The sequence below is a fragment of the Mixophyes fleayi genome, chromosome 11 (assembly GCF_038048845.1).
Source record: "Mixophyes fleayi isolate aMixFle1 chromosome 11, aMixFle1.hap1, whole genome shotgun sequence".
Taxonomy (NCBI): Eukaryota; Metazoa; Chordata; class Amphibia; order Anura; family Limnodynastidae; genus Mixophyes; species Mixophyes fleayi.
This window is the reverse complement of record NC_134412.1, coordinates 27,704,212-27,723,707: the sequence shown is the minus strand read 5'-3', so window position 1 is coordinate 27,723,707 and position 19,496 is coordinate 27,704,212. Positions and strand designations below refer to the sequence as shown.

At 38.9% G+C, this 19,496-nt stretch overlaps 1 protein-coding gene across 1 annotated transcript in view; it reads right to left on the bottom strand.

The window, feature by feature from the left end:
- Positions 1-2,398: 2,398 nt before the first annotated feature.
- The window catches only part of LOC142107973 (uncharacterized), a 67,254-nt gene continuing 50,156 nt past the window's right edge, over positions 2,399-19,496 (bottom strand). The window contains exons 5-11 of the mRNA XM_075191650.1: positions 17,458-17,499; positions 9,502-9,543; positions 8,490-8,579; positions 7,819-7,846; positions 6,669-6,715; positions 5,913-5,953; positions 2,399-2,707 (exon numbers count right to left, since the gene is read on the bottom strand). Of these exons, the coding sequence (XP_075047751.1) occupies positions 2,555-2,707; positions 5,913-5,953; positions 6,669-6,715; positions 7,819-7,846; positions 8,490-8,579; positions 9,502-9,543; positions 17,458-17,499 (443 nt within the window). The 3' untranslated portion in view covers positions 2,399-2,554. The remainder of the gene's footprint in view (positions 2,708-5,912; positions 5,954-6,668; positions 6,716-7,818; positions 7,847-8,489; positions 8,580-9,501; positions 9,544-17,457; positions 17,500-19,496) is intronic.

The window sequence follows — 19,496 nt, the reverse complement described above, 5'->3', positions numbered from 1 at the left end:
CATGATCAAATATAATGGATGTCTGTGATCTGCATATCTAAAGCTGGTCTCTGCACAAAGGGTTTACCTAACTCAATTACCTGTTCCTGGGCTCATTCGGTCACACCTTTGCATGAATACCTAAATTCACCTGATGTTCAATTCAGATAAAGATTTATTTGGGTCCTGACATCCAATATTCTATTTCAGCATATCAGATCTATGCTTTATCCTGACACCCTGCATTAACGGTAACCAACCCAGGCTACACTTTTTGTCCTGATTGTTTGACCTCCAACACATTCCCATTGCCTGGACAGATAGGAACTATCATGGTTAGGTTAGGTGCTATCATGGCACAGAGATGAAAAATAGATGCTCTATGTAGCCAAAATATTTTACTCAAGAAATTGCTCGACTTACAAGTGTGGCAATAAAAACCTGCCCGCATCTCTGAGGAGCTTATGTAGCAATTAACACCTAAACAAACATCTAAACAGGTTGTTTAGGATGTACAATGTTTTTTGAGGGAGGGTGTATGCTGAATATGGACTGTATTTAACTGATGATAATCACCATTTACTGCATGGCTGTTATGTACTAAGTTCATCAGGAAATATGTTTAAAGCAGAAGTAAATAATTGTGCAAATCTTGGGGGCGGCAATAAGTTCCTCACTCTTGGAATAATGAGAACAGTGATTTATTTGGGTTTTACAGTGTCATTGTGTATGATGTTAAGCCACATCATATACACAAATAGTTTTAAAGTGGAAGAAGCATATTACAAATGAATTAAGACTCATTATCTAAAACTGGTGACAAACTGCTGGAAGAACGATCATATTTAGTAATAGCAAATGCTAGCAAGATTTGGTGAGTATTCAAAACTTGCTAACCAGGCTTTCCAGATGACTGTGTTTGCATCTGCAGACAAAAATAATACTTCTGCAGGAAGCTTATGTAACAATTGACACCTAACAAACATATACAGTTTGTTTAGGATGTATGCTTTTTGAGGAAGGGGATGTATCCCCACTTCAATCCATCCTAAACGCCGCTGCAAGCCGATCTTTCTGTCTCAACGCTCTACATCTGAAGCACAACTTTGCAAATCCCTACACTGGCTCCCTGTGTCCTCAGGAATACAATTACTCACCCTTACTTACAAAGTCCTCAACAACACCACCCCTTCATGCTCCAATCTCATATCAAAATATTCTTATGCCTTGTCTCATCTCTTGTACCCATCGCTCACTCCTGCCTTCAAGACTTCTCCCGTGCTGCTCCCCACTTATGGAACCTACCTTATGCCTGATGACACTATTCACACTAATGCACCCTGACACCTGTCCCGATCTCCACTCTGACCCACACTTACACCTCTTATTTTAGCTGTGCCCTCTTCCACATGAACATCTGCTATACACAATATGGTACTTCTTTGTTTCTTGTTTAGTGATTCAGCATTTTTGGTAGTTTTTGTTTAAACAATATTTCTATTATCACAGTTATCTACCTAGATGGGAGTCCTTACCCACATAATGTACCTGTTTTATAATTGTCCCATTTCCCCACTGTCCATGGCGGCAGGTCACTGTGTCTCCTTTCAAATCAACAATAGCACAAAAAATATTAATAAAAACAGTATTGGAGAATAGGTGAAAATCTGCGAAGAGACCCAGTAAGTGCCCCATCTATGTGAAGTAGTACTTTGACTATTTTACCTAACAATGACTATTACCCCAAGTGATTACAGAACCCACCCAACTATTGTACAATAAAACTTCCCTCTGGTCTACAAACTTTCAAGCGTTCTCTGATAACCCACCTCTTCAGGAAAGCTTATAATATTCCTCAACCAAGCTCTTAACCTCACTAGATTACCCTAATACCACCCTAGGCACAATTCACACAACACAATCGTCTGACCCCAGACCAACATTGCTGTGTGACTGGATCACATAGCATATGAATCACTTTTTACCTTTGCAATCTGGCTGGACTAATATGCAGTATGTAGATTTAACCTAATGTACCCGACTCTCATTGACCTATAGATTGTAAGCTTGCATTGATCTCTTAACTCTTTGTCTGTTTTACCCAGTATCGTTCATTACTGTGTTTGTCCCCAATTGTAAAGCGCTACGGAATATGATGGTGCTATATAAATACATGTTGATGATGATGATATCATCTAAAAGCATTATGGTCTTTTTAAATGACCAGAATAAGTAAGAATTTCTAGAAAATATCGCTATGTTACAGATTCAATCAGAAGTTTCTGGGGAGCAGAGGGTTATTGCGGGGCATCTTCATGCAGGGAATTGCTTAAAATGTAAATTTCACAAACATAAGTTGGTACCAAGGGAAGAGTAAGAGTTATTGTTCTATAGCTAAAAGAAAAGAAAAACAACAACATAAACAAATAGAAACTTTATTGGAAATCATATAAGATGAAATACAAGCTTTAACGAAAGAGGTCCCTTCTATTACTGAAGAGAAATTAGTTTCAATAGAACATGATTTATATTAAAAATTGATTCCATTAGAAGCATTGAACAAAGAAGATTTTATTTAATTTCTTTTATTAGGTTTTTTGACCTCTGCATATAGGCTGGTGTCATCAGGTGTGTTAGATGCGGTTTTCTTATTTAGGGCAGCGTTGTTTAGTGTGGCATAGGTAATTCCATCATCATCCACATTTGTGCCCTGCATATTCACCTCTACCTGAAATATCAAGCACAAACATACATTTACTTTATCTGTTATCTTTATTCTAAAACACAAAGGGCTCGCCCTTTAGAGTTAGGAGCAATTCCAGCTAAAGTGAGCAAATCTGCACCTGAACTATCCATGGTAGGAGGCGTGAGTGCAAATGAGACTGATCTATAGTTGATATGGACCCAATCCTCTACCAAATTTTTCTGCATATTTGGAATCAGTGAAAAAAAATTTAAGATTTGCCAACATTTCTTGAATTTTAGACCGGTTGAAAGAATTTTTACAAAATTTTTACTAAAGTCAAACAGGTTCGACCATGCTCAAGAGTTTTTGACCATGTTCTACATTTCAACTGATTTTAATGGTGATCCTCGATGGACCTCTGAGAAAATCTAACTTGAACACTGTAGTGTTCACTGTTCGAATATAAAAAAAAAAAAAAATATGTTAAAATACTTTTGTATTATTTAAAAAGCATTATTTAAATAGTGTGTAAAAATAAAAATTATTCAGAAATATTATTTTAACGTCAATGTCGAACCTTGAACGTGAACTGAGAAAGTGAGCAGCAAATGGACCCTTCTTTGGATGTATACATGAAAGCCATGGCCAAAGACACAAATATTTAACACATGATACTAATCAAAACATTTCCAGTTCTTCCCCTTTTTGGTATTTCCTCTTGAGTAAGATCAATTCTGAAAGATCCTCTTTGATATCAGGTTGCAAGATCATTACTAAGCCATCATGCAGACAAGTTCATATATCCGTGTGTGTACATACACATATATGTGTATAATATATGTGTATATGTGTATAATATATATATATATATATATATATATATATATATATATATATATAGTGGCAAAGAGAGTTATTAGGTTATTTTCCACACCTCTCCTACATAGGGAGAAGTAAACTCCCAAAGAGTTTGCAGGTACAGGCTGCAGACAGTGTTAAACTCCCACTCAGAGCTATATTTACTAAGCTGCGGGTTTGAAAAAGTGGGGATGTTGCCTATAGCAACCAATCAGATTCTAGCTTTCATTTATTTAGTACCTTCTGCAAAATGACAGCTAGAATCTGATTGGTTGCTATAGGCAACAACCCCACTTTTTCAAACCCGCAGCTTAGTAAATCTAGCCCTCAGTCTTTCCCACAGCACACAGACACACAGGTGCACAACATAAGTGTGATTGCTGTGGTGTGTGAGTGTATAAAAGAATTGTGGGATCTGGGGGCGGGGCTTCAGACGCTGGCTAGCAGCCGGACAATAGTTAGGGAATGTGGGTATAATTCGTGTGTCAGGAGCCGAGGACCCTATTATGTTTATGTTATGCTGTTTTATGCTAAAAATATATCAGCTACTGATAAGCAGTCTGGAGTAAGGAGTCTCAATTTCTGCAATATATAGACAATATTAGGGCTTTCTGGCTAATCAGTCTGTCTCTAAGAAGATCCAATTTCCCAATTTACTTATTTATTTTAAATTTGACAAGCAGATACCTCAAAAAAGTCTGGTATATAGTAAGTTTTCATGTTGACCCATATATGTAATGTTTGAATGTGCTGTCCTTACCTTCATTGACATCAAATCAAGCTTCACCCTAATGAGAACTGGGATTGCTACTCTGTACAAAGCTTTATCTTAATATTACATACCACTGTACAAATCTTTATATTTTTGCCACTGTATTATAATTAATTACTGTAGTAGGGCTGGGCATTGACAGAGACAGAGACAAGTACAACAGTTGGTTCAGGTTCAGCTACATCTCCTATGTATAGGTCACATGGTACACCACTGATACCCCTAACTTCCCCTTGTCAGACCACTTCCAGAAAAGATCCAAAGAAAGCACTGAAATAGGATGCTCTCACCAGTTCCCAGCGCTGCTACCAGATTGTTCTAGTATAGACTTATAGCAGCTCTGTTTCCTCTCCTCAACACTTCCAAATTGCAGTTCTGTTTCTTCTTCTTTACTGAATTCCAGAGACCAATTTTAATTTAGTAGTGATATCAGCGTGTTCTATTATTGGTAGATAGCATGCAGTGTCCTGTCTACTAGACTATGATTGTCTATTTGCTGCTATTTGCCTTCAATAGAGTTGACTCTATTTTACACTGGGCCACCAGGGATTGGGCTTTACATTTTACACTAAAGCCTCAATGGACATACTGGACTTTTTATTTTACACTTGGCTGCAAGGTAAAGGGGTCTATATTGTACATTTCCAAATATGGCACCCAAACTAGGCCACCAGTTGCCCCACTGACCCATCCCTGATACCAATAATGATGATTTTGCATGCATTTGATATGTATTATTGTGAAATAATAGCTCTTAATGCTTATTGATATTAACAAAATGCCTTTAGTGTCAGCACAAGTTATTGCAGCTGGAAAATAAGTGGATAGAGACACTGTCATATTATTATCATGCTGATCAGAAGTTCGGTTGGCAGGTATGAATTAAAATCAATATAAAACATTTTTTTCCCACCCTGGCAATCAAAAAGGGTAAACAAATAGTTGTAATTACCCATCAGACACACATAAATCAATGCCAGTCCAGGGGGTAAATGTATCAAGCTGAGAGTTTACCGGCGTGTTTGAAAAGTGGAGATGTTGTCTATAGCAACCAATCAGATTCTAGCTGTCATTTTGTAGAAAGTACTAAATAAATGATTGCTAGAATCTGATTGGTTTTTCAAACCCGCCGGAAAACTCTCAGCTTGATACATTTACCCCCAGGCTGGTATTCCATGGTCCATGATAGGCCAATAGGAATCAGTGAGTCATATTATTCTAGATACCTGCTGATGGCCTATCTGACTTAGTCCCTTTAATAATAGTATAATGTTTTGAACACATAAGTCTTTTTTTCTACATGTATGACTTAGTTCTTTAAATAATATGAGGCAGCATCAACACATTCGTTTTATATTTATTTTTTAATGTAATTATTTTACTGTTTGGTATTTTCCAACCACCTATTTTTTCCAGTAAAATAATGGTAAAGGGGATGTTTGCTAGAAGGGCACAAGCATGTGGAGTACACAATCTCTAGTTTATGGCGTATTAACTTGCAATGTCTAGGACATCATTTCGAACAACTCTGGTAAAAGTTCATACGTGGTACCAGACCAGATCAACACAGCTGTGTATCTCCCTATCTAAGGCCAGATGTGTGAGGTGTTTACTTACATTAGGCGTCACATTGTTCTTGCTTTCTTCAATTGAAGAGTCTGCAAAAAATGATGCACATTTGAAGTCATTAACTACACTTACTGACGCTGATGAGGCTTTAGGTTAGACATATTAAATTGGTGTTTTGAGGGCTGTAAATATAAATATATTCACTTTAGGGCTGTTTTACTCTTTTACAACACTTTCTGTTTCTCAAGCTGTCATTGGGAATAAACATTACTTCCATTGTATATTTCTTTTCAAAAACAGTCAAATAGATACTGCTAAAAATTATATTTTATTTTTATTTGACTCATCTATGTAATGTTTGAATGTGCAGTCCTTTATTCCTGGTTAGTCTGCTGTGCAAATTATTATTTTTAATATTATAGACCACTGGATTACAATTAATATCCAGGGCTAGGCCCAGACATAGGCAGAGGAAGCAGCTGGCCAAGGAGCAGTTCTACTCCGCTAAGGATAGGGCTTTTGGAATGACAACAGTGTCAATTTATTCTGCTGTGAGGTGCGGTTTGAATTGAAGGTGGAATAAAATGATAGCAGGAATTCTGAACAGAACCCTCCACATTCCGCTGGAGAAACGTGTGAAATTCCACAGCCTGATGAATGAAATGAACAAAGCTAATATTCTGTGGTACAGTTTTGATAATGTTGTTCACTGCTACTTTTACCTAATTCCCAATGTAACTGGTTGAAAACATACATAATCTTCAAAAGTTGTTGTGTTTTTAGTTTTGTTGCTGTGTTACTTACAAGTCGCTTCATTTGTACCTTCTACTTTGATACTTGGTGGAAATTCACTGTAATGATGAAATAAGATGTCATGTTTTATAAGTCATCACAAACAAACATTCATTGTTTTCCAGCTTTTTATGATTACAGTAGCAGAGTCTTTTCTTGTTTGGCAGGATCACCCCTGGTTTAGTAGAAACGTGCCTCTGGATGTTTTTGTACCAGACAATGGGGCATATTTACTAAACTGCGGGTTTGAAAAAGTGGAGATGTTGCCTATAGCAACCAATCAGATTCTAGTTATCCTTTATTTAGCACAGTCTACAAAATGACAGCTAGCATCTGATTGGTTGATGACACAAAAAGTAACAGATGCAGTGAATGGTTATTGGGAAACAGATCATAGAGGCAGCAGGTTCACAATTGCAAAAATAGCAGGAATAATGATAAATGCAGATTCCTGCACACAAGGGGTGATCTGCAGCAAGAAGTAGAAGGATTACCAGGTTTGGCTCTGTAGCTGGAGATGCTGGGTCCCAGACACAAAGGATGGACTGGTTTAACCACTGGAGTAAGACTGGTGTTCGCCGGAGAGTGAGGCAAAAAGAGGTTCAGACAGGACAGAGGTCAGAAACTGACAAATCCACAAAGGTACCAAGGAGTAGGCAGGAGCAAGGTCAAAACAAAGCCGTGAGCTGGGTCACAAGAGTAGGTGTAGAACGTATGAACAAGCAGGAGTCAATTACCAGGGAGCCAGTCAGGATCAGAACACAGGAGTACACTGAGGAACCAGCAGCAGCAAAGATAGATGAACTGGCACTGGCCTGTTGGAAAAGGCAGTCTTAAGAAGGCCGGAAACAGGTGATCATGATCCTGATCTGATGATGAGGGTTTAACCTCTTGCAGGCAGGGAGAAACTGTCCAGGTATAAGAGCAGCATCTCTGGTAGCACAGAGGTACAACTGAAGACAGAGTCCTAGCACACTAAGCAGCACAGCATACTTCTGAGAAGCTTCAGAAACCTTATTAGCCTCTAGGACGAAAACTAGTTTTTCATGATAACAATCTAGAAGTGTCAGATCCTTTCTTGTGTTGCTCGTGATCCAGAACATTTTAGCTTACATTTAACATATAGAGGGATAATAAATAAATTACACTAATGTTTACATACCCGTTCTTTTTTTTCTGTTCAGAAGGTTCTGTTGATTAAGAAAAGACATTTATTTTGTTATAAATACTGTTCAACTATGGCTTGCTTTGCACAATTTCCCTTCCCAGTAGTATAAAATGTCACTTCTATATCTTCTAGTGGAATAAGGTTCATGGATGAGAAATATTTGTATTATATTGTTAGAAAGTAAACAATATGGAAGTCTCGCTTTGCTCTCCTGAATAAGTTTACTTTGGTATATTTATTATTATTATTATATCCTTTTTTTGAAGAGAGGATCAAAATATAGTTGCTTATGGACATATGAAACACGTGCCTCTGGTTAATTGTGTGCAAGTTGTAAACTTCATTAACTGTTTACAACACAATCAGTAATTTTTCCATACTGTTCTATGGTAAGCATTGTGTGGCATACAATTAACTTCAGAACTTACAATGAGTCTGGTTTTATAATTTTCTGAATGAACTTGTGTATCAATTGCAGCCCCATAGAGCAGTCAATAAGGAGAAAATCTGTATTGTTGTCTATATTTACTGCATTCTTGTTAGATTCTATTCAGCAAAGTACGGATTTTAATCTGTTCATTTAAAAAATGTTGTTTTGCTTTGTGCTTGCTATAGTAATGTAGTAAATGAGTTACAGTATCTGCTTGGCACATAGTAGTACTTACTGTTTTTCCTTTTGACGTAAACCAAGATGATTACTAAAAGCACCAAAACGAGGACACCACATAGAGATGAAATAACAGGAACCAAGAGAACTAAAAAACAAGTAAACAAAATTTAGAGAAGTTGTAGTCAGTCAAGATTTTATTAAAAGAAAACCCTCAATGTTAGAAAGACCCTCATTGTTAGCAAATCAAAAGTATTAGTGGCAGCGGCCAGTACAAATATTGGGGGTGCTCAAGTACAAACAAACTGCACAGATCTGGTGCCTCTGGCCCCCACAATGCAGTACCAAGGGGAATGGGTGCTTGTCTATTCACAGAAATATGTTCGATTATTCACTTTTGTTCTATTCCAGGAATAAAAATGATTATGGAAGAACTAACATAATGATACAAAATACCACTCATAGGGGCAGATTCAATTGACTGCAATGTTCCTCAGAACATTGCGGCCGCGCATTTTTACTGTTACTAGGGTAAAAAATGAGCGTTTTTTCTGAAAGAAAAATCCACATGAAGTGTCTCGGGGTCATTCTAGAGACACCACGTGCGGATTTTTTATCAATTGAATTTGCCCCATAAAATTTGTTGTTTTCATCTTATTTATTACTAAATCCTGATATAAATAAGAATTATGTTGAAGAAACTGTATTGAGGAAATGTCCTTGTTTTCTCCTTCTATTCCATTACCCTCTGTACCTCTACGCCTGCTTCCTTAGCCCTCTCTTCTGGAGCCCAAGCCTAGGTCACATTGGACTTTACCATCACTCTCACTCACTGTTCCATAAATAACTTGATCTCCATTACCAAGCTATCTGTGTGTATTGTTTAATCAGTATGTCTGGTCTTTGCAGTCTTTTGTTTTCCATGCATTATATAATGTGTTAGGGATTGTTGCTGTCTGTTTATTGTATACTGCTGTCTTGTACTGTGCTCCAGACCTTTTGTGGAGCCATATATATAAAGATAATAATATTGCCATTTATAATTAGCTCAGTGAATGCAAAATACTTACCTGGAGAGATACTTGGTGCGGTTTTATCACGTGCAGACGTCTCTAAAATAAAAAATAAGCATTATAGAGTTTTGAGGGTAAATGAAATAGTAAGCAAAAATTGAACATAGAATTTATTTTTTGCATAATAATAATATGTATATGACAGACCTATAACCTAGTTTCACTTCCTATGAACACATGTATATTCTCTATGGGGCTGAGTCAATAAGGCATGTATCTGGCTGTTTTGAGCGTATCGTTTGCAAAAATCAATTTGCACATGCTCAGAACCGAACGATATGCAACAGGTCCAAGTCAGCTTTGAGCGCGTACATTAAAATGTAAAACATATAGCTTATCTGATTGAGTCCTCAAATACAGGTATCCCAAAGAGTTTTCCTATTGTTATGAATCCCAGTGTATTTACGAATAGCAACAAAAATGTAAAGCAAAGTGTCTTTATTAAAGTGAATACACAAACAAAAGATGACTCAGATCCACAGGTTTGAACAGGTTTCCTAAAGAGACTGTATAGTAACAATGGCAGGTACTGATATAATACATTTTACCCCAGTCCAAAAGGCACAAGGCTGTCCAGGAGAGCAGATAGAGTCCAGGGTTCAAGCAGTGATCAGACAATAAATCCAAATAGCCAGGTTGAGATGAGGCAAATAAGCGAGGTCCAGAAGTCAGGCAGAAAGATCAGGGCAACAGGCAAAACAGCGTGGTCCAAAGTACAAGTAAATGATTCTGGGTCTCAGGCAAGCGGGCAAGGTCCAAGAAACAGGCAGGGGTCATACATAGAAGGTCAGTCCAGCAGGTATATAACAAAAGAACAGGAGCAGGTAGTAGCAGTCAGGAACAAACGGGATGAACTGCACAGAGCACAGCTTGAGGCAGGTATTAAAAGCAGTGTGACAGGTGCAGTTCTAATTAATCCTCAGGTAAGAAGATTAACTCCTTCAGGTATGTTGCAGAGTTCAGGAGCAGAACAGCAGCACCTCTGGTGGTATGAGGTACTGCTGCTAGGTACAAATGACAGACAGAGTTGTAACACCTATATAGGGGACCATAGGATAAACAGCAGAAGCGATGCCTCCTCGATCCTTCAGAAGCGATGCCTCCTCAAACCTTCAGAAGCGATGCCTCCTCAAACCTTAACGCGTTTCATCGGGAAGACTTTATCAAAAGGTTTGAGGACTCAATCAGATAAGCTATATGTTTTACATTTTAATGTACGGGCATTCATTTGCTTATGCACCCGGATGTGTAATAAAATTCTTTTAACAGTCACATGGGCATATTACACTATGTTGCTATTTTTTTGAGTTCTAGTGAACCTATGAATCTGTTATCTTCTGAAGAGGATCTGGAATTGGACTGAATCACTAACCAGATAAGCCTGATATATTTATACATTTGGTACGCGGCTTTTAGAGCACAACATTTATGTACTATAATCTGATGGTATTACACTATGTTTGGCGCTTCTTCACTTATCTTTACATAGGTTGTCTGCTTGTTTTGGTTTTGGTTTTGGATCTGTATTTTTTAGAAAAATAGCTAAAATATGCTAAAATCACATAATTTTGCTCTTTTTTTGTTCCTACATTATTATTAATCTCAACAACACTAATTTCCAGTCATTTCCAGTCAATTTTGACCACCTTACAGGTCACAATATTATTTTCATACACTTTTAGACAAAGACTGCAGTGACCTAGTTGGATGCTAAGCGACAGAGCAACTACAGAAACACACGGCAGTTCATGGCACACCTAGGAAACATTTCCACACAGCAGTGGCAGAAAAGAAAAGTTGTGCAAGATGGAATTGTCCTTATGTAAGATATTGAAAAGGACATGTACATTTTAACAAAGCAAGCACTACAGAGACAAGGAGTGACACTTTTGTGGCTGAAGTGCTTGGTTTGTTTGGGCCCCCACAAAATAAGCTACCAATAGCTGAGCTGCCTTAAGCCCAATAATGCTGTCAATGAACTCTACATTATTAAACCATCTCTGTTTGTGCTACATCTTTAATCTCCTTCTCCTTTCTGGATACCTCCCTCTTATCCCTGAAGAACATGTGGGCAGTATGGAATCTGTCATGTTGGAATACGCTGCATTGAACAGTGATTTAAACTAATATATAGATGCAAATGAGGAGACCTTACTTAAATTAAAATTTTACTCACTGGATGAGATCCCGAATTTAAGAGAGCTTGTACATGAGATCTACACTGTGCTTCAGAAGAATAATACAGAGGAGGCCCTGAGTTGGGATGATAAATATGTCCGGTTTAAAGATCAGCTTAAACACCTGAGAACACAAATGGGTGTGTCACCGGCCCCTGTAGACGAAGATTTGGAAGATGAAGACGAGGAAATTACCGTCACCCAGAGCACACGGCCAGTACAGTGAAACATTGAATGGCTCATTAAATCACTTATGGCTTCTTTGATAACTCCACCCATTGCTTGGAAAACTGTGGCAATTTTACAGCTAATACATGGCTATGAGTGCTGACCCCTGGGATCCGTTCATTTATCAGACCAAGACCAATATGGGGTGCCTCGGTGGGTTGGAGATGGTGAACCCAGTGAAAAGCAAAGTATATGGTCACACATACGAGAGCAAAGCAATTGAAAGGATGATTGAAAACAAACTTTAGCACTTTTAGTAAATGTCGGTAACATTGAACACTAGGAAGTGTCAGCAGGTTACCACTGGAACAGAGGTGCAGTACTGAGCTAGAGTGTCAGCTCTGCGGTCAACAGGTACAGGGGAGCCACGATTAGCACCAAGAAGGTAACTAAAAGAACAGGCACCAAACATCCAGGGGAAGTGCCTTTTAAACTTTGGACCCAAAATCATCAACTAATAGGAGAGGAGCAGAGAAAATGAATAGGACGGGTCTGCGCATGCGCAGACCTGAAACGAAGATGGCGGCGGCCAGGACGGAGTGGAAGGACCGGAGAAGCAGGTAAGAGTGCCGGGATCACCCGCGTGTGACAGTAACATAAACGTCAAAAACAAAAATTGTACCTTTTTAAAGAAAAAAACACATCTTTAATAAAGGTAAAACTTTACTGTAGAATTACATAAAATTGCCAACATGTCATTTTACCCAAATAATAATAAGCATTCCAGCATCAGCTAATTTCTGTCTCTCAGCTAGATCCCAGCACCTGCAATCTACATTGTCATCATCCTCACCCTCATCAGTGTGTACTTCATCATCACTCAATACTAATTAATCCTGGCTGGAAACTACCATTACAGAAGTCTCTGTACTTTGATCTAAATGACAATAAAATTCCCCGTGGAATTTTTAGTTCATTTTACGACAGAGCTGTCACAATTTTTGGGCAATTCTTTTAAACCAGACCAAATGTCAAAATATTCTGCTGAATCATCTGCATCATCCTTGGGTCTTTTAGAAAAGCTAAGTTTTTTTTATAACAGCAGTAACCTGAGAAACTGAAGGAGGGGACACCATTGTGCCAGGTACCACTACAGCTATCAACTTGCTCAACAGGAGCTCATTGCATCTCTTGAGATCTGGGACAGTGGGAAATAAAAAGAAGGCATAGCTCTTAAACCTAGGATCAAGCATAATCGCCAAAATGTAGTGATACGATTTCCAGAAGTTGATAACTCTTCTATCCTGGAGAAGCGATTAAAATACTTAATCTACAAGTCCGACATACTTAACGTAATTTCTTTGTTTCATCTCCTCCTTCAATTTTTCAAGGTGCTTTTCCAAAAGTCTAATTAAGGTAAACACTTTGTTCAAGTTATCAGTGTCTGAACTCAGTTCACAGGTGACAACTTCAAATCGTTTCAGCACCTTGCACAACATGGAAAGTAATCTCCACTGCACTGGACTATAATACATTCCCCCTCCTTTCCCATTGTCATGGCTTGTGGAGTAAGCGTGGATGGTTTTTCGCTGTTCCTCCATCCTCACAAGAATATCAAGTGTGGAATTTCACCTTGGTACCACCACTTGCTTCAGTTGGTGGCAGGGAAAATAAATTGATCTTGCAGCTGCTGCAATTTCCTACATGCTGTTGCAGAATGCTGAAAATATCCTGACATTTTTTGGGCCACAGACAGTATCTCTGGCAAGTTTCCTGACGTTTTTCAAAAAGCTCTGTACCACGAAGTAGATTGTGTGACCAAAACAGGGAATGTGATGGATTTCACCCAGCTGCAATGCTTTCAAAATATTGGTGGTGTTATCATAAACGACATATCCTCAGGAGAGTCCAAACGGGATAAGCCATGTTGCATTGACATCCCTTAGTTTTTCAAACAGGTTGTCATCGGTATGCCTCTTAATGAAGCCGCTGATACACAGAGTAGCCTGCTTGAGAATAATCTGGCATTGTTAGGTACATGCTGCTGCTGTTCCTGCTGCTGAAGGCGATTCACCAACCCAGTGGGCTGTCACAGTCATTTAATCTTTAGTTTGCCCAGTTCCGCTTATCCACATATCTGTGGTTAAGTGTACAGTAGGTAGAATGGCATTTTGTAGCCCAATAATTACATTATATGGAACCTTCTGGTAGAGGTGAGGAATTGCTTTTCTAGTAAAAAGCTGTCGTGGTGGAATTTGGTGACAGGGACAGAAGACCTCATTTAACTGTCTAAAACCAGCTGCATTAATTGTGGATATTGGACGCAGAACTAATACTAGCATAGTCACCATGATGTCTGTGATCCGCTTTGAAACTGGGTGACAGCTTCAATACTTGCTTCTTCTTGCAAAGGAATGTTTAACAGTCAATTTTTGTAAACTACTAGTAGTCTTCGTCTTGGTCTACTTCTGGGTTGAAGATCCACCCCGAGCAGCAGCAGCGGGACTAACGCTCAAGAATTCTTCAGCGTAATACTGGATAGGAGAGAAGTCATCTAGCCTTAGTGACTTAGATGCAGGACTAACTCTGATCACTAGTGAGGATATTGATGAGGAAGGCATTGTCGATGTGGCTTTAGAAACGCTACAAATGGCTAGACAACTGTTGTCAGGATTGCATAAAAATAATTGCACACATAAGAGGTGGATTTTTTGGCCCTATGCCCAGGCATGACAATGGCCTTCTTCTTATCACTGGCAAGAACTGCTTCCACTGGTGCAGGACTTACACAAACAACATCATCCTTATCATTATTCTCATCAACATCCGCATTAGTGCCGTCGTCAGTTACACAAATATCCCTCCCATCCTGTTGCAAATACAAAGTGGTATCCTACATTTGTGTATCAACATCTACGCTAAGAGGCATACCGCTGACAACCTGTTTGAAATACTAAGGGATGTCATTGCAACATGTCTTATCTCTGACAAAGTTAGCGGATTTGCTTAGTTATATCTCCTTCTTCAATTTCTCTAGCTGCTTTTCCAAAAGTCTAATTAGAGGAATCACTTGACTCAAGCTTTTGGAAAAGCAGCTAGAGAAATTGAAGAAGGAGATGAAATTAAGCAAATCCGCTAACTTTGTCAGACTTGTATACCAAGTACTTTATTTGCTTCACCAGAATCCGAGAGTTATCAACATCTGGAAATCAGATCATTATGTTTTGGCAACTGTGCATGATCCTAGGTTAAGAGCTATGTCTTCTCTTTCTTTCCATCTGACCCAGATCTCAAGAGATGCAATGAGCTCCTGGTCAGCAAACTGACAGCTCAAGTGGTACATGACACGATGACTCATCCTCCCTCAGTTTCTTAGGCAACTGCTGCTAGGAAAAACTTAGCTTTCCCAAGACACCCAGTGGTGATGCAGATGAGTGAGCACAACATTTTGACATTTGGTCTGGTGTAAAAGAATTGCCCAAAAATTGTGACAGCTCTGTCGTAAAATATACTACAAATTCTATGGGGAAGGCCATTATCGGCAATTACATCAAAGTACAGAGACTTCTGTAATAATGGATTCCAGCGGGGGATGAATTAGTATTGTGTGAGGATGATGTACACACTGATGAGGGTGAGGATGATAACAGTGTAGATTGCAGGTGCTGGAAAGCTACCTGATGCTGGTATACTCGTTAATATTTTGGGTAGAATGGCATGTTGGCAATTTTCTGGTTTTCTACAGTAAACTTTCACCTTTATTATACATGTGTTTTTTTTATTTAAACAGGTACAAGCTTTGTTTTTATATTTTTATTTCCCTGGCTTAAAACCACTATGCACTTGAACATAGGCATTAACACATGATGTAAATGGATTAATATCATCATGACTGAGACTGGAGAGTGACAAGAACAATGTTACTGAAGAGTGGAGAGTGACAAGAACACTGCCACCCCTCCTGTTTCTGTATGAGCTATGGCACAGTAGAATGTCACTGGAGACTTTTAAAAACACTGCCAGCCCTAATATTTGAATTTCTGTTTCAGCACTAAACACTGACACCTCTCCTATTTCTGGGTGAGCTATGGCACAGTATAATGTGACTGCAGATTTTGAAGACCACTGACAGCCCTATTATTTCCATTTCATCAATAACAATTAGCAATGGAACAATGGACCACTCCTGTTTCCTTTTGAGCTATAATAATACAGTGCAATGTGACTGTAGATTTTAAAGAACACAGACAGCCCTATTATTTCTATTTCAGCAATGACAAGCAGCAATGGAGCAATGGAGCTCTCCTGTTTCTGTGTGAGCTATAACTCAGTAGAATGTCACTAGAGACTTTTAAGAAAACTGCCACCCCTCCTCTTCCTGTTTTAGATATGACGCTGCCCAACTGCACTAGAGACTGCCAAGAACTGTGCTACCCCTTCTGTGTCTCTCTGTGAAAAGGCACTGGATCGCTGTGGAGGGCAGTACTTATAGAATCCAAAACTCGCGAGATCCAACGATGCAACAATGACTTTTTGCCTCGTTTTCACTTACGAGGGCGCGCAAAAGTACTCGGATCGGCGAAGTTCGGAGAATCGAACCCAAGCATCTATAAATTTCTGGAGACTTTGCAAGGCTTGTTTGCCAGCTTGTTTTGGTACAAGTCCCATTTTTCTTTTTGGGGATATATGTTTTAATGTAATTGTTGTAGATTTTAACAGTTTTTCTACATACTGCATTTACTTTCCACTTAATATGCATTGTAGGTTATTTCTATGAGAATTTAACAGTACTTAACTATGTAGTTTTTTTATTACTTTCATAATCCAGCTAGGACTTGGCATTTCCCAAATGCTTAGAACAAAATGCAAGCAAGTATAACAAAGTAGAGGTATATATTATTTCTGAACCCTCTCTTTCTCTCTTCAGGAGACAGATGAGAACAAACGACTCAGAAGCATCACTTCCTCTGGAGTAGACAAAGGAGCTTAAAAACATGGTGCTAATCTAATTGTGAAATGCAGGCCTTTTTCCTGCTCTTGGAAGCGTTCTCAAAATTGGATATAAATTTGGTTGCACTAGGATATCAAATTATCATGAAGGACACAAGCTCAGCCTTGATCCAGTCTGAAAGACCCTGCCAAAAGGTACCACTAAAGTTTAATTGCTTCACTGCAGGTCAGAAGAGAGAGAACTAAACTGTACCAGCTATTGACCTATGGTCCTGGAACCTATCCCAGGACTTAGGATATCATACAGGTTCATTGAAAATCTTCTGGAAAGATGTGATGAATGAAGTACTGGTATGTAGAAGAGAGTCATTACGTTCCCAAATAGGAGAGCTCCATTCCAGGGATTTGCCGGTGAGCAAGGAATTTATATAGGCCGAGCTTTGGGATCCACATTACCAAATTATCTGTGTGTATTGTTTAATCAGTATGTCTGGTCATTGTATTCTTTTTTCTCCATGTGTTATGGATTGTTGTTGTCTGTTTATTGTATATTGCTGTAAATGTCTTGTACGGTGCTGTGGACCTTTTGTGGCGCCATATAAATAAAAGATAATAATAATACTACTTATAATTAGCTCAGTGAATGCAAAATACTTACCTGGAGAGATAATTGGTGTGGTTTCATCATGTGCAGACTTCCCTAAAAACAAATAATAAGCATGATAAAGTTTGGAGGGTACATTAAATGGTAAGAAATAATTGAACATTGAATTTCTTTTGTTTACAGAATAATATGTATATGACAGACTTCCTATGAACACATGTATATTCTCCATGGGCCTGAGTCAATAAGGCATGTATCTGGCTGTTTTGAGCGTATCGTTTGCAAAAATCAATCTGCACATGCTCAGAAACAACGATACGCAACAGGTCCAAGTCAGCTTTGAGTGCAAACAACATTTAGCGGAGTGAACAGGGTGAGGAACTATCGGATTTACATAGGCAATATACAGAAAGGGTGTTTCCGTGCAGCCACGTCCAAGTCAAAGTCTGCTGCACACAGGTTTTCTGCCGTATCTCTTGCTCAAGTTAGCGGTTTAGTCTAAGTCTCAAATATTGCTGAGTATCCATGCTAAAATGAGTGTTTGCAATCAGAAGAAACTGTCTGTTATATACAGTAGACATTAAAAACTCCCTAATAGATGTTTTTCTAGAAAAAGAATGTCCCTGTATCATCGTCATCAACATTTATTTATATAGCGCCAGCAAATTACGTAGCGCTTTACAATTTGTTAGCAAACATTAATAAAATAATACTGGGTAATACATACAGACAGAAAAGTAGAGAACCCCGCTCGCAAGCTTACAATTTATGGGACATGGGAGTTTGAAACACAAGGACATGTGCTACATCATATTGCACATTGGACCAGCTAGAATGCAAAGATAAAAAGTATTGAGTGGGCTGCATGATCAATTACACAGCAATGTTGGTCAGAGGGTTGTTGTCTTGTGCTAGCTGTGTAGAGGGTGGCAATAGGGTAACCTAGGGAGTTTAAGATGGTGGTTGAGGAATATCATAAGCTTGCCTGAAGAGGTGGGTTTTGAAGATTGAAGATTAGAGGAAAGTCTTACTGTGCGAGGGAGGGAATTCCACAGAGTGGGAGCAGCCCGGAAAAAGTCCTGTAACTGGGAATGGGAGGATGTGATGAGAGTGGAAGAGAGAAGCAGATCTTGTGCAGAGCGGAGGTGTCTAGTCTAGAGATATTTTGAGACAAGTGAGGAGATGTATGTCGGTGCAATTTTGTTGACGGCCTTGTATGTTAGTAGAAGAATTTTATATTGGATTCGTTGAAATACAGGCAACCAATGTAGAGACTGACAGAGTGGCTGAGCAGAGGAAGAACGGTTTGCAAGGAAAATCAATCTAGCCGCTGCGTGCAAAATAGATTGTAGGGGTTTAATTTTTTAAACATGGGAGTAATCACTGGGTTTTTTTAAAATGGGAGTAATCACTGCATGCTTGAATAGTGATGGAAAAATACCAGTAGAAAGAGATAGATTACAGATTTTAGTTAGAGGGGGAATGAGCACAGGAGACAGGGACCTACTAATTTGTGAGGGAATGGGATCAAGAGGACAGGAGTTAGAGTTGGAAGATGAGAAGAGAGTAGAAACTTCCTCTTCATTTGTGGGATCAAATGAAGAGAGAGTGTGAGAGGGTGCTACAAAGGAATTGAGCTGATTGCTTGTCGAGAGAGATGATACCATTTCAAGTCAGATCTTATCTATTTTGTCCTTGAAATAGGAAGCAAGATCCTGGGCACTGACGGTAGTCGGAGGATTTGGGGTGAGAGAATTGAGAAGAGGTTTAAGTGTGTTAAAAGCCTGAGCATAGATGAGAGATTGGAAGTATGTTTGTTTTGCAGTGTCTAGAGAATTTCTATAGTAGTGGTAGATACCAGTATATGTGATGAAATCATAAGCGGTACAAGATTTATGCCAGTGACGTTCTGCTTTATGAGTACGTTTTTGTAGAGTTCGTGTTACTTTAGTGTGCCACGGTTGGCAACAAAGTCTACGCGGAGTATGTAGTTTCGCTGGAGCCACTTGATCAAGAGCAGTTGCTAGGGTTTGGTGAAAATGGGGTACTGCCCGATCAGGGGATGAGAATGTAGAAATTGGGGAGAGAAGGTG